This window comes from Ranitomeya imitator, chromosome 2 (genome assembly GCF_032444005.1).
Source record: "Ranitomeya imitator isolate aRanImi1 chromosome 2, aRanImi1.pri, whole genome shotgun sequence".
Classification (NCBI taxonomy): Eukaryota; Metazoa; Chordata; class Amphibia; order Anura; family Dendrobatidae; genus Ranitomeya; species Ranitomeya imitator.
Genome location: NC_091283.1, coordinates 76,825,746 through 76,841,210, shown reverse-complemented (window position 1 = coordinate 76,841,210; position 15,465 = coordinate 76,825,746). Strand labels below are relative to the sequence as shown.

The 15,465-nt window shown below is 42.4% G+C and overlaps 1 protein-coding gene across 2 annotated transcripts in view; it reads right to left on the bottom strand.

Annotated features, from left to right (window-relative positions):
• The window catches only part of ADGRG4 (adhesion G protein-coupled receptor G4), a 145,193-nt gene that overhangs the window by 57,684 nt on the left and 72,044 nt on the right, over positions 1 to 15,465 (bottom strand). For both annotated transcript variants that reach the window (XM_069746998.1, XM_069746999.1), the window contains exons 12-14: positions 3,451 to 3,658; positions 938 to 1,088; positions 581 to 712 (exon numbers count right to left, since the gene is read on the bottom strand). In XM_069746998.1, the coding sequence (XP_069603099.1) occupies positions 581 to 712; positions 938 to 1,088; positions 3,451 to 3,658 (491 nt within the window). The remainder of the gene's footprint in view (positions 1 to 580; positions 713 to 937; positions 1,089 to 3,450; positions 3,659 to 15,465) is intronic.

Genomic DNA, 15,465 nt, shown 5'->3' with positions numbered 1-15,465 from the left:
GCGAAACTGGACAAACTACTGCAGCAAGTAGACAACTGCTTATGGTACATAGCCATGTTTCGATTGCACAGTGACATTTCTTTAATGTATGAACCCACTTTGTCAGGTACCAGCATATGAGATATCATGTGGTCAAAGTATAGCATATAAAACTTACTTAAAAGGTTTGAGAACATAAAAGGAAAAAAAATCTATATTCTGGAATTTTTATAGCTGATTTATAATGCGTGTTCTCCTATTTTTTGTTTTAATACCTACGTTCTCTAGTTGTGTCAGGCGATTCCTCTTAGAATGACACGCTTTGTAGTTGAAAAACACCAACAAAAAAAAAACATTCTAACCTACACACACAAAAATCTATAAAAGTCTATCAGAGTAAAATGCCTTAAATTGCCTGAATAAAAATACCATACTTAAAGCATTCAGTGATTTTGGAAATAAATCTAAAAAGGCCACAAAAAATGCTAAGCTAAGAAAAAGGTTGCAAAAAACACAAAAAATTAATGTTTATGGAGCACACATGTAAAGAAAACTACTAATTATTTCACAGTCTAAATTCAGTTGTTTGTTTTTTTTTTACCTGGAATGGTGATGAAGTCCCAATAAAGTTAAATTGGACCTTGGATGATGATATTTCTGCTTGGTTTTGGATAGATTTGGGTAGATGTATAGAGGCTACAGCCTTGTCAACGGGCAACTGTTCTAATGTTATCTGTGAACAAAAAAAAAGATTTCCAAACAACTATTTTGGTACACATATTTACAGTACGGTATTCATTTCTCGGGACCTCCTTCTATGAGGTGGGGACCTCCAAAGTACTTCTTTGTTAATGGGAAATACACATATTGTATATTCATATTTGACAGATATCGTCAAGAGTTGTATCTCCATAAAAATATTTAAACTATCTAGTTGTCAAGTAAACAACCACCGTACCTCCAGATTCCCTTCCAAGTATGTTGTAACTGTGAAGTACAGTTCTCCAAATGTTTTTGATATTAGTAAAGCCATAGAATCAGTCGTCACATTTGCGGTTTCACTTGAAAAATTCATTTTGAATCCAACTTCCTCCATCAAGTTAAGAATCCTTGCAATTGCAAACAGTTACAAATTCTTGGTCAATATTTAGGCAGATATTAAAATGGTGAACAGTAATATTTCTATTCAATAGTAACTTCTCGTCACTATCTGCATACCGTGGTTTTTAGTTTACTCATTCATTCTGACTAAAGATGACCATTGAGTGAGCAAAAAAGTTCTCTGATGCTCGTTGCTCGAACCGAGCAATTTATAATGCTCAGATGCTTGTTTTGAGTAACGAGTATAATGGAAGTCAATGGGAAATCTGAGCATTTTTCCAGCAGACCCTACAAGGAGGTGTGGGGGGCAGTAAAAATATGTTGAAATGAATGGAAAAAGTGTTTAATGGAAGGAGAACAGCATGAGGAAGACCCCTGGAAGCATCTCTGATTCCTGAATGGTTGCTGAGAACAATGGTGTCACACTTTTACTCCACTTTAAGCACTGACAATAAAAAAAATTCAAAATTGAAGAGAAATTGGGAGTTTAAAGGGAAAAAATGTTAAGAAACATTTTTTCCTGTATAATGACTTGTATATAAGGTAAAATTTAAAAAGGATGTAAAAATAATAATTTAAGTAAACAAACATTGATATTTTTATTAAAAAATGAAAATGTTAGTGTAATTTATGAAGCAAACAAGAACTGCAAAAATTTGATGAAAGAGGGACTCAGGTACATCCTGTATTAGACTTAAAGGGGGCCTCAATACACATTCCGTTAAAATTGTCATGTAGTGGTACTCCTAGACGTATAAAAGCTACGTACTAATTGCAACGCCTGTCAAAAATTAGAAGCAGGGTCATCCATACACCCTTTAAGGCACCAACTGTGGTGTCTCAATCAAATATTTTGAACAAAGTGTAGTTGTGGTATTCCTGCACTCATAAAAGTACTGCACACAGTGCATAGCCTGCCAAAGATGAATTACAAGTAGGGTCATCCATATACCCTTGAAGGTAACAACTGGAGGGCCTTGTAACAACAGTGTCGCTGCGTGTCCATAGTCAGACTGGGTGAGGCTCCTAGTTACACCCCTCCAGGCTCTCCTTGGGCTCAAGCACAGGGGTTACACCACCCAGCCCGTTACAGGCCTCATACAAATATTGAACATTAAAAACACTTTATGTGCTGCTGTCAGCTGGTGATGTAGAAAAGTCGGGACTAATCCAGGCTTTGTTCATTTTTAGCAGAGTGAGCCTGTCAGCATTGTCTGTTGTTAGGAGAAAGCTCCTGTCAGTGATGACCTCCCCCCACCCCGGCACTAAAAACCTGCTCAGACATGACACTAGCAGCAGGGCAGCACAACACCTCCAAGGCATAGAGGGACAGCTCATGTCAAAGGTCCAGCTTTGAGACCCAATAGTTGAAGGTCACAGAGGAATTAGGGAGTGCTCTGGTTTTGTCAGCCAAGGTATTGCTTGACATCTTTAAAAACTTTTTTTCCTTGTCAAAAATACCTGGTCATCAGGGCCAGCATGCTGGGAGGGTGTCATGAAATTTGCCCAGGCCTTTGACAGTGTTCCCCTGCCTCTGCTGCACTTGGTGTGGTTCTCCCTTGCCTCTCCTCCTTAGTTGGGCAAGGAAGCCTGCCCCTTGCTGCTAGTGTTGTCTGATGGGAACTTTTTCAACATATTTTCCACAATGGCCTTTTGGTATAGCACCATTTTAGTAGGCATCTCCACCGTAGGAAGAAGAGATGCAAAATTCTCCTTGTAGCGTGGGTCTAGCAGGGTGAACAACCAGTACTCTTTTTTGGTCAAGATGAATGTAACGCGAGGGTCATGAGAAAGGCAGCGTACATAAAGTCAGCCATATGTGTCAAGCTCCCTAAGGTCAACACTTACCCATCTCCACCATGACGACAACTCCCCATCTCCTCCACCTCTTCCTACTTGCTCTGGAAAACGAGTACTGTCAATCAAACGTGGAGGAAGGGCCCCAATATGTAAATGCAGAGGCATAATAATGCACCAAACTCTGGGCAATGCCAAGGGTGCACCAAAGCCTCCTCATTTGAATATGAGTTAAAAGTTATTTTCTGAGGCACAGTCCCAGTAGCACTGTGCTAGTGTGGTTATTATAGGGCTAAAGCTCCTACAACACTGTAAAACCCATTTAAAATGTATTTTGGGGGTAATTGACTCCCTTTAATTGAATTGAATAATTAGAATGTCCCGATTAACCCCTGCATGTAAATTCCCTCCCCCATCGTGTTTTTGTGGTTTTTAGTTGCCTATGTATATTACATCTTGAGTGAGTAATTTGTCAACAAGTATTACACGTCCCTACATGCACCCATGTCATACAGGAACTTGACGTTAGCCAAAAATTAAGTCATAAGATGATTCGGAAAGTCAATTACTCACTTGTTAGTAAATGGGCTTATCGATGTTCCAGCTCTTAATAAAATCGTGTTAATTACATCAATATGAACTTTTGCATTTTCAGAATCAATTTCTCCCAATGCAATTATTTCTGAAATTTTGTTGAGAATGATTCTTATATCATTGTCCAGTAATGAAGTCGCCGTCTTCGTCATATTTAAAATTTGCATTGCCAAATAGTTTGCATTTTCTATAGAAAAAAAAGGAAAAACATTGTGTGTTTTGCTGAATACATAGAAAGGATAAGCTGCGTTGGGAACAGCGTGGAAGTGGCAATGAAATGGGACACAGAAGTGATAAGGCAGAGAGGCACAGAACTGACAGAGCAATGTGGCACAGAACTGACAGGGCAATGTGGCACAGAACTGACAGGGCAGTGTGGCACAGAACTGACAGGGCAGTGTGGCACAGAACTGACAGGGCAATATGGCACTGAATTGACAGGGCAATGTGGTACAGAACTGACAGGGCAATGTGGTACAGAACTGACAGGGCAATGTGATACATACAGAACTGACAGGGCAGTGTGGTACAGAACTGACAGGGCAATGTGGTACAGAACTAGTGGGGCAATATGGCACTGAATTGACAGGGTAATGTGGTACAGAACTGACATGTCAGTGTGGTACAGAACTGACAGGGCAGTGTGGTACACAACTGACAGGGCAATGTGGTACAGAACTGACAGGGCAGTGTGGTACAGAACTGACAGGGCAATGTGGTACAGAACTGACAGGGCAATGTGGCACAGAACTGACAGGGCAATGTGGCACAGAACTGACAGGGCAATGTGGCACAAAGCTGACAGGGCAGTGTGGCACAGAACTGACAGGGCAATATGGCACTGAATTGACAGGGCAATGTGGTACAGAACTGACAGGGCAATGTGGTACAGAACTGACAGGGCAATGTGGTACATACAGAACTGACAGGGCAGTGTGGTACAGAACTGACAGGGCAATGTGGTACAGAACTAGTGGGGCAATATGGCACTGAATTGACAGGGTAATGTGGTACAGAACTGACAGGTCAGTGTGGTACAGAACTGACAGGGCAGTGTGGTACAGAACCGACAGGGCAGTGTGGTACAGAACCGACAGGGCAGTGTGGTACAGAACCGACAGGGCAGTGTGGTACAGAACCGACAGGGCAGTGTGGTACAGAACTGACAGGGCAGTGTGGTACAGAACTGACAGGGCAGTGTGGTACAGAACCGACAGGGCAGTGTGGTACAGAACCGACAGGGCAGTGTGGTACAGAACCGACAGGGCAGTGTGGTACAGAACCGACAGGGCAGTGTGGTACAGAACCGACAGGGCAGTGTGGTACAGAACCGACAGGGCAGTGTGGTACAGAACTGACAGGGCAGTGTGGTACAGAACTGACAGGGCAGTGTGGTACAGAACCGACAGGGCAGTGTGGTACAGAACCGACAGGGCAATGTGGTACAGAACCGACAGGGCAATGTGGTACAGAACCGACAGGGCAATGTGGTACAGAACCGACAGGGCAGTGTGGTACAGAACTGACAGGTCAATGTGGTACAGAACTGACAGGGCAGTGTGGTACAGAACCGACAGGGCAATGTGGTACAGAACTGACAGGGCAATGTGGTACAGAACTGACAGGGCAGTGTGTACAGAACTGACAGGGCAATGTGGTACAGAACTGACAGGGCAATGTGGCACAGAACCGACAGGGCAATATGGCACTGAATTGACAGGGCAATGTGGTACAGAACTGACAGGGCAATGTGGTACAGAACTGACAGGGCAATGTGGTACACAACTGACAGGGCAGTGTGGTACAGAACTGACAGGGCAGTGTGGTACAGAACTGACAGGGCAGTGTGGTACAGAACTGACAGGGCAATGTGGTACAGAACTGACAGGGCAATGTGGTACAGAACTGACAGGGCAGTGTGGCACAGAGCTGACAGGGCAATGTGGCACTGAATTGACAGGGCAATGTGGTACAGAACTGACAGGGCAATGTGGTACAGAACTGACAGGGCAGTGTGGTACATACAGAACTGACAGGGCAGTGTGGTACAGAACTGACAGGGCAATGTGGTACAGAACTGACAGGGCAGTGTGGTACAGAACTGACAGGGCAGTGTGGTACAGAACTGACAGGGCAATGTGGTACAGAACTGACAGGGCAATGTGGTACAGAACTGACAGGGCAATGTGGTACAGAACTGACAGGGCAATGTGGTACAGAACTGACAGGGCAGTGTGGCACAGAGCTGACAGGGCAATATGGCACTGAATTGTCAGGGCAATGTGGTACAGAACTGACAGGGCAATGTGGTACACAACTGACAGGGCAGTGTGGTACAGAACTGACAGGGCAATGTGGTACGGAACTGACAGGGCAATGTGGTACGGAACTGACAGGGCAGTGTGGCACAGAGCTGACAGGGCAATATGGCACTGAATTGACAGGGCAATGTGGTACAGAACTGACAGGGCAATGTGGTACAGAACTGACAGGGCAATGTGGTACAGAACTAGTGGGGCAATATGGCACTGAATTGACAGGGTAATGTGGTACAGAACTGACAGGGCAGTGTGGTACAGAACTGACAGGGCAGTGTGGTACAGAACTGACAGGGCAGTGTGGTACAGAACTGACAGGGCAATGTGGTACAGAACTGACAGGGCAATGTGGTACAGAACTGACAGGTCAATGTGGTACAGAACTGACAGGGCAGTGTGGTACAGAACCGACAGGGCAATGTGGTACAGAACCGACAGGGCAGTGTGGTACAGAACCGACAGGGCAGTGTGGTACAGAACCGACAGGGCAATGTGGTACAGAACCGACAGGGCAGTGTGGTACAGAACCGACAGGGCAGTGTGGTACAGAACCGACAGGGCAATGTGGTACAAAACCGACAGGGCAATGTGGTACAGAACTGACAGGGCAGTGTGGTACAGAACTGACAGGTCAATGTGGTACAGAACTGACAGGGCAATGTGGTACAGGACTGACAGGGCAATGTGGTACAGAACTGACAGGGCAATGTGGTACAGAACTGACAGGGCAATGTGGTACAGAACTGACAGGGCAATGTGGTACAGAACTGACAGGGCAATGTGGTACAGAACTGACAGGGCAGTGTGTACAGAACTGACAGGGCAGTGTGGTACAGAACTAGCGAGGCAATATGGCACTGAACTGACAGGGCAGTGTGGTACAGAACTGACAGGGCAATGTGGTACAGAACTGACAGGGCAGTGTGGTATAGAACTAACAGAGCAATGTGGCACAGATGTGACCGGGGAATGTGGCATAGACATCACGTGACAGGCAATGTGGCACAGAACTAACAGAGCAATGTGGCACAGATGTGACAGAGCAATGTTGCATAGACGTGACAGGGCAATGTGGTAAAGAACTGACATGGCAATGTCGCACCGAACTAACAAGGCAATGTGGCACAGATATGACAGGGCAATCGGGTCCATCACCTGTAATTACACATTTCTTTATGTTCTATAGTATGAGATACATTGTTACAGCCCAACATAATTCTGCAGTTCCAGGTATTCACATATTCATACATGCTTTTAACCCCTTACTTAGTTACAAAGTAAAAAATATATATATATTAAAAAAACCGCAAATTGTTGCATTTTTACATTGCATTTTTTTACAATGCGTTTTTTCAGGTGAACACACATTTCTGATTTTACCTCCTGGTGACATCCCGATGTGCACTGGTGCCCTACAAACATATGTCCCTGACAATACCTCCCCCCCCAAAGACATGATTGTCACTGATTCAAGACAGAAAAAAGTCAAAACTGCACCCTTTTTTTTCATCTAATATATAATTGCCTAGAATACTACTTCCTGCAATTTGTGCCAACTTCCGTGGCTTTGTCCGGAGCTAATGTCCGGAGCTAATGTCCGGAGCTAATGTGCGGAGCTAATGTCCGGAGCTAATGTCCGGAGATAAGTGACGTCAACAGTGTCCAGTGTCTGATTGGTTGCCGCCTGCTGCGAGCGACCAATCAGAAACGTGCCGTACTGTGACACACTCCGCCCGCCATTTTGGTGTGATTTTTGAATTTTTACCTCACAGCAAGTTTCTACTGCGTGGAGGCGGGCCCAGTGACGTTGCTCTTCAAGCTCCTGCCGAATTTCGTCAAAAAAATGATAATACCATTTACCAAAACTATATATATTTAGTTGTGAAGTGGTTCAGTAACATTTTCACACCAATTTTGAACTTTTGTTTGGTGTTTTCTCCATATACTGCCTATTATTCACTGACTGTTATACTGAGAGACTGCCGTTTATTAACCTCTTCTTTACCACATTGGGTATATTGCTCTATTATTTGCCACATAAGTACATTGTCCATTATTGCCCAGCAATTTCTCTGCAATATAAACTGCCTATTTATTAATATCTGCATTCCTGCAAAGAACTATTGCCTATTATTAACTGGCTATTTTCCTACTACCTGACACTGCCTCTTATTAACCTGTTGTTTGCCACCACCACGCTTAAAGCTGTTTAGCTTAGCCAACATGAGCTCTAATAGTAAGGATACTAATGACACAGAGCCCAAAGCTGCTGATGGCGCACGTAAGATTAGGTCTGATAGAAAGTATACTAATAATGCAGAGCAAAAAGACGCCGATGCCGCACGTAAGCGCAAACAGCGTGCTAACAAGAGTACAGAGGATAGATGCAAGCGCATGGACACTGTTAAGTATACTAATGACACAGAGTCCAAAGCTTATGATGGCGCACGTAAGATCAGGTCTGATATAAAGTATGGTAATGATGCAGAGCGAAAAGCCGCCGATGCCGGACGTAAGCGCAAACAGCGTGTTAACAAGAGTACAGAGGATAGATGCAAGCGCCTGGATACTGTTAAGTATACTAATGACACAGAGTCCAAAGCTGCTGATGGCGCACGTAAGATCAGGTCTGATATAAAGTATGGTAATGATGCAGAGCGAAAAGCCGCCGATGCCGCACGTAAGCGCAAACAGCGTGCTAACAAGAGTACAGAGGAGAGATGCAAGCGCCTGGACACTGTTAAGTATACTAATGACACAGAGCCCAAAGCTGCTGATGGCGCACGTAACATCAGGTCTGATAATAAGTATACCAATGACGCTGAGCGAAAAGCCGCCGATGCCGCACGTAAGCACAAACAGCGTGCTAACGAGACTACAGAGGACAGACATAAGCGCCTGGACACTGTTAATGCTGCTTGCAATAAACGCATTACTAATGAGCCTTTTGAGGACAAAACTAATCGATTAAGTAATAAAGCTGCTGCTGCACGCTCTCAACGTTGCAAACATAATATTTCCACGTCTTCAGTCATAGATTCTGCCCACAATACAGCTTCTTTGTCTCCATTCATAGAATGTGTGCAGCTTGAAGCTCCTTTAACCGTTGGTAAATCTGCACGTAAGCGCAAACACTGTCCTACTTACACTCCAAATGATAAACGCCGTCGCCTGCACACTGTTAAGTCTGCTTATAAGACATGCTTCACACCTGACTCTTCTAAGGCAACAAACAAACCATTACCAAATGCAGCTGGTGCACGCCGTGAATGGCGCAAAAAAACCGCTTGCACCTCCATATTAATAAACTCTGACCACGATACACCTTCCAACTCCTCAGTGATTGAATCTGTGGACAGTGAAGATCCTCTACCAGGTCCACGCTTTATATATGTTGGCTTACAGAAACATTCCAATGCTCCGTTATCACAACCTGTACCTCAACATCCTACAGGTTTTACTAATGATGACAGTACCATAGTAGAACACTCCTGTGGTCCTATGAACTATTTATGTGAACATTGTCAAGCATTACATTTTAATGCTGAGATACCAGCAGATAAAAATTTTACTCTGTGTTGTCACAAGAGTAAAGTGCATATACCTATACCCCAATATCCCGAGGTCTTTAAACGATTGCTGACAGGGGAGAGTGAGTTCAGTAAGAATCTCATGGAAAATATTCGTAGTATTAACAGCTCATTTGCTTTCGCCTCCATGGGTGCCAATATATCCCCTCCACCTGGACATGGCCCTTACTGTTTCCGTATACATGGACAAATATATCATCGTACTGGAACTCTACATCCCAGTGATGATCAAGTTCCAGCTTATGCCCAACTGTATATTTTGGATACCGCTACCGCGAATGAACAACGTTTAAACTGTGAACAAAATCAAAAATGTCATCCCACTTTGATGAGTATAATTGCTCTTCAGTTAGACAATGTGAATCCCTTTGTTGCTGCCTACAAAATGTTACGAGATGTGGAACATGAAGAACATCGTAAAGCTGAAGCTAATGGCACTCTCATGCCAAATATCATCATGGCCCTTAAACAAGATCGGAATCAAGACCCTCGCCGATATAATAATCCAACTGTCAATGAAGTTGCTGTCGTATTTGAAAATGACAATGGAGAGCCACCATTTAATCGTGATATTTTAATACATTTACAACCGGACCCCAAAAATCCTTTGGCGCCAAGAACACAACAGGTCAGCATTCTACACAGTAATTTAGATGCTTTACTCTATCCTTTATTTTTCCCTTACGGAGACCAGGGCTGGCATGATGGCCTCAAGCAACAAGGGCAAAGTCCACGCAGAGTTACACAACTGCAATATTACTGCTATGTGCTGTCTGTCCGTAATCAGTTTAATCCACTCCTGAATGGTGGCAAACTCACTCAGCAGTACTTAGTGGATGCTTATGTGAAAATCGAGGCAAATCGCCTAAATTATATCCGTCAACACCAAAAGGATTTGAAAGTAGAGGATTATTGTGTACTCCAGGAACATCTCCAGAAAAAATCCATTGAGAAGGGCATCCCCATTGGAAAAACGGTCATTTTACCATCTTCGTTTGAAGGCAGTCCCAGGAATATGCAGCAGCGGTACCAGGATGCCATGGCTATTGTGACTAAATATGGTCGTCCTGATCTATTCATCACCATGACCTGTAATCCGAAATGGAATGAGATTACTGAGAATTTGGAACCTTGGCAGCGTGTGGAACATAGACCTGATTTGGTGGCACGTGTTTTCAAAATAAAACTGGAAGCACTCTTAAAAGACATTAACAATGGATTATTTGGGAAAGTTTGCGCTATGGTTCATGTAATTGAATTTCAAAAACGTGGCCTTCCACACGCTCACATTTTGATTATTCTGGACAGCAACTCCAAATTAAGGACTGAGGAGGACATAGACAATACAGTGTGGGCTGAAATTCCCAATCCTACCCACTACCCTCAGCTCCATAAAATTGTTCTCCAACATATGATTCATGGTCCGTGTGGAGAACACAACCCAAATTCTCCCTGTATGGATCTGGGGAAGTGTACAAAAGGTTTCTCTAAAGATTTGCAACCAAGAACCATCATAGCTAAGGGCGCCTATCCTACTTACCGCAGACACTTTGGCCCATCTTTTCAACACCATTCTAACATGATTGATAATTCGTGGGTGGTTCCATATAATCCGTTCCTGCTATTAAAATACAAGTGCCATATAAATGTCGAAGTTTGTGGTTCCATTCAGGCTGTGAAATATTTATTTAAATACGTCTACAAAGGACATGATAAAGCCAATCTTGAAATCTGCCAGACTAACATCCAACATGATGAAACACACCAATTCATGGATTCAAGATATGTCAGTGCACCAGAGGCAGCTTGGCGAATATTCTCATATCCAATGCATAAACAATCTCATAGCATCATTCGCCTTGCTGTACATCTACCGCATTCTCAGCCACTCTATTTTCATGAGGATGACTCTATTGGAAACATCAAACAAAAGCTCCATCAAAATTCTACACTTATGGCCTACTTCAAGCTTAATCAGAACGACCATCATGCTCATATTTATTTATACCGTGAAATTCCCGAAAACTATGTTTGGAAAGAAGGTTCTTGGGAAGTTAGAAAGCGAGCAGGTGGTTCTGTGATTGGACGAATGTATACTGTCAGTGTGAAAGACCAAGAACGCTACTATTTAAGATTGTTATTGTTACATGTCAAAGGTGCAACCAGTTTTGACAGCATAAAAACTGTACACGGAGTCACACATGAAACCTTCAAAGATGCGGCATTAGCTCTTGGCTTACTATTTGATGATAGTCTGTGGAGAAATACATTACTTGATGCCAGTATTCTCAACATGCCAGCAGAGCTACGTGACATGTTTGCCTACATTTGTATTTTTGGTCCTCCAGCTAAACCTCGGGACTTATGGGATGAATTTAAGGAACACTTTGTAGAAGACTACTGCCATGCATACCACTCCGACACTCTGGAGTGTGTCAATTGTGAAGGCTATGCTATGACAGATGTCCAACATGTTCTTAAAGCTCATGGCAAAACTTATATTGATTTTAATTTGCCACGTCCAGTCAAGAAACAACACCTCCTCCCACAGTATGATAAAGATTATGAGTTATCAGCAGCTGCTGAAATGAAAGCTACTCTAAATGAGGACCAACTTTTTGCTTTTGATGCTATCACTCAAGCTTTAGAAGACACTAATTCTACAGCAAAGTGTTTTTTCCTTGATGGTCCTGGTGGCAGCGGAAAAACGTACCTATATCATCTACTCCTACATCAGCTAAGAGGACAAGGAGACATTGTGTCACCTGCTGCCACTACTGGAATTGCCGCCAACTTGCTACAAGGTGGACGAACCATTCATTCTCTTTATGGGATTCCAATTCCTGTGAATGAAACATCTGTTTCCAGGATTAAGAATGATACTGATGCAGCAAAAGATTTGCACAGCACTAAACTTTTTATTATTGATGAGTGCACAATGCTATCCAAATATGCATTGCATGTCATTGATAGAGTTTTACGTGATGTCATGACAACAAATGTAGCTCACAAAGAAAAAACACCGTTTGGAGGTAAAGTGATTGTTTTTGGAGGCGACTTTAGACAATGTCTTCCTGTCATCCCTCATGTGACAAGAACTGATGTTGTAGAGAGCTGTATAAAATATTCACAACACTGGCAACATTTTACTCGCCTGCCACTTATTAACAACATGCGCTCCATTGATCCTCACTACAGCAGTTGGTTGCTTCAACTGGGAAATGGTGAACTATCTAATGAACATAACCTTGGAGATGATGTAATTGAAATTCCTCCAGACATGGTATGTACTGGCTCTTTAATAATTGAAATTTTTGGAGATAATCTTTGTATTGATGTGAATGACACCGAAAGTATAAATACAGCTGCATCTCATGCAATTTTATGTCCAAAAAATGAGGACGTTGAGAAAGTCAATTCCCAAGTCATGGATTTATTGATAGGTGACTACACTGAATATATCAGTGATGATTCCATTGATCCTGATGAAGCTGATGACCTCGATCAATACCCACTTGAGTTTTTGAATTCACTAACACCAACTGGTATGCCTTCACATCGGCTGAAACTTAAAATTGGCACCATTGTCATGTTATTACGTAATGTGAACACGAACAAAGGTCTCTGCAATGGTACGCGGCTCATTGTCACTGCCTTACATGCCAATATCATACTGGCTAAAGTAATTAGTGGGTCAGCAGCAGGAAATGTGGTATTCATTCCACTAATTGATTTGTGTCCATCAGAGACTGGATTACCTTTTAAATTAAGACGGAGACAATTTCCCATCAAGCCCGCATTTGCAATGACCATAAATAAATCTCAAGGCCAGACCCTCCATCGAGTTGGCATTTATCTACCAGAACCTGCTTTTGCCCATGGTCAATTGTATGTTGCTTTTTCCAGGGTGAAGCAATGTTGCAATGTGAGGGTTAAAGTGGTTAATACACCACTTCAAGGACAATTATTGGCTGATAGTACTAAAGTCTTCACACGTAATATTGTGTACAAAAATATTTTAGTTTAAACTTAATTTTCTTTTTTTTCATTATTCAGTTTTTCTAATAACATAGACAGCAATAGGCAAATTCTATGTGTAGAGATAAGGAAAAAAAAAAAAAAAAAATTAGTGTAGCCATAGACATATAGATTTTAAGTACTTATGTAGGAAATACGTACAGTGGGGCAAAAAAGTATTTAGTCAGTCAGCAATAGTGCAACTTCCACCACTTAAAAAGATGAGAGGCGTCTGTAATTTACATCATAGGTAGACCTCAACTATGGGAGACAAACTGAGAAAAAAAAATCCAGAACATCACATTGTCTGTTTTTTTAACATTTTATTTGCATATTATGGTGGAAAATAAGTATTTGGTCAGAAACAAACAATCAAGATTTCTGGCTCTCACAGACCTGTAACTTCTTCTTTAAGAGTCTCCTCTTTCCTCCACTCATTACCTGTAGTAATGGCACCTGTTTAAACTTGTTATCAGTATAAAAAGACACCTGTGCACACCCTCAAACAGTCTGACTCCAAACTCCACTATGGTGAAGACCAAAGAGCTGTCAAAGGACACCAGAAACAAAATTGTAGCCCTGCACCAGGCTGGGAAGACTGAATCTGCAATAGCCAACCAGCTTGGAGTGAAGAAATCAACAGTGGGAGCAATAATTAGAAAATGGAAGACATACAAGACCACTGATAATCTCCCTCGATCTGGGGCTCCACGCAAAATACCACCCCGTGGGGTCAGAATGATCACAAGAACGGTGAGCAAAAATCCCAGAACCACGCGGGGGGACCTAGTGAATGAACTGCAGAGAGCTGGGACCAATGTAACAAGGCCTACCATAAGTAACACACTACGCCACCATGGACTCAGATCCTGCAGTGTCAGACGTGTCCCACTGCTTAAGCCAGTACATGTCCGGGCCCGTCTGAAGTTTGCTAGAGAGCATTTGGATGATCCAGAGGAGTTTTGGGAGAATGTCCTATGGTCTGATGAAACCAAACTGGAACTGTTTGGTAGAAACACAACTTGTCGTGTTTGGAGGAAAAAGAATACTGAGTTGCATCCATCAAACACCATATGGTTATGGGGGACTTTAACTACCCGGATATTAACTGGGAAACAGAAACCTGTGAAACCCATAAAGGCAACAGGTTTCTGCTAATAACCAAGAAAAATTATCTTTCACAATTGGTGCAGAATCCAACCAGAGGAGCAGCACTTTTAGACCTAATACTATCTAATAGACCTGACAGAATAACAAATCTGCAGGTGGTTGGGCATCTAGGAAATAGCGACCACAATATTGTGCAGTTTCACCTGTCTTTCACTAGGGGGACTTGTCAGGGAGTCACAAAAACACTGAACTTTAGGAAGGCAAAGTTTGACCAGCTTAGAGATGCCCTTAATCTGGTAGACTGGGACAATATCCTCAGAAATAAGAATACAGATAATAAATGGGAAATGTTTAAGAACATCCTAAATAGGCAGTGTAAGCGGTTTATACCTTGTGGGAATAAAAGGACTAGAAATAGAAAAAAACCCCAATGTGGCTAAACAAAGAAGTAAGACAGGCAATTAACAGTAAAAAGAAAGCATTTGCACTACTAAAGCAGGATGGCACCATTGAAGCTCTAAAAAACTATAGGGAGAAAAATACTTTATCTAAAAAACTAATTAAAGCTGCCAAAAAGGAAACAGAGAAGCACATTGCTAAGGAGAGTAAAACTAATCCCAAACTGTTCTTCAACTATATCAATAGTAAAAGAATAAAAACTGAAAATGTAGGCCCCTTAAAAAATAGTGAGGAAAGAATGGTTGTAGATGACGAGGAAAAAGCTAACATATTAAACACCTTCTTCTCCAGGGTATTCACGGTGGAAAATGAAATGCTAGGTGAAATCCCAAGAAACAATGAAAACCCTATATTAAGAGTCACCAATCTAACCCAAGAAGAGGTGCGAAACCGGCTAAATAAGATTAAAATAGATAAATCTCCGGGTCCGGATGGCATACACCCACGAGTACTAAGAGAACTAAGTAATGTAATAGATAAACCATTATTTCTTATTTTTA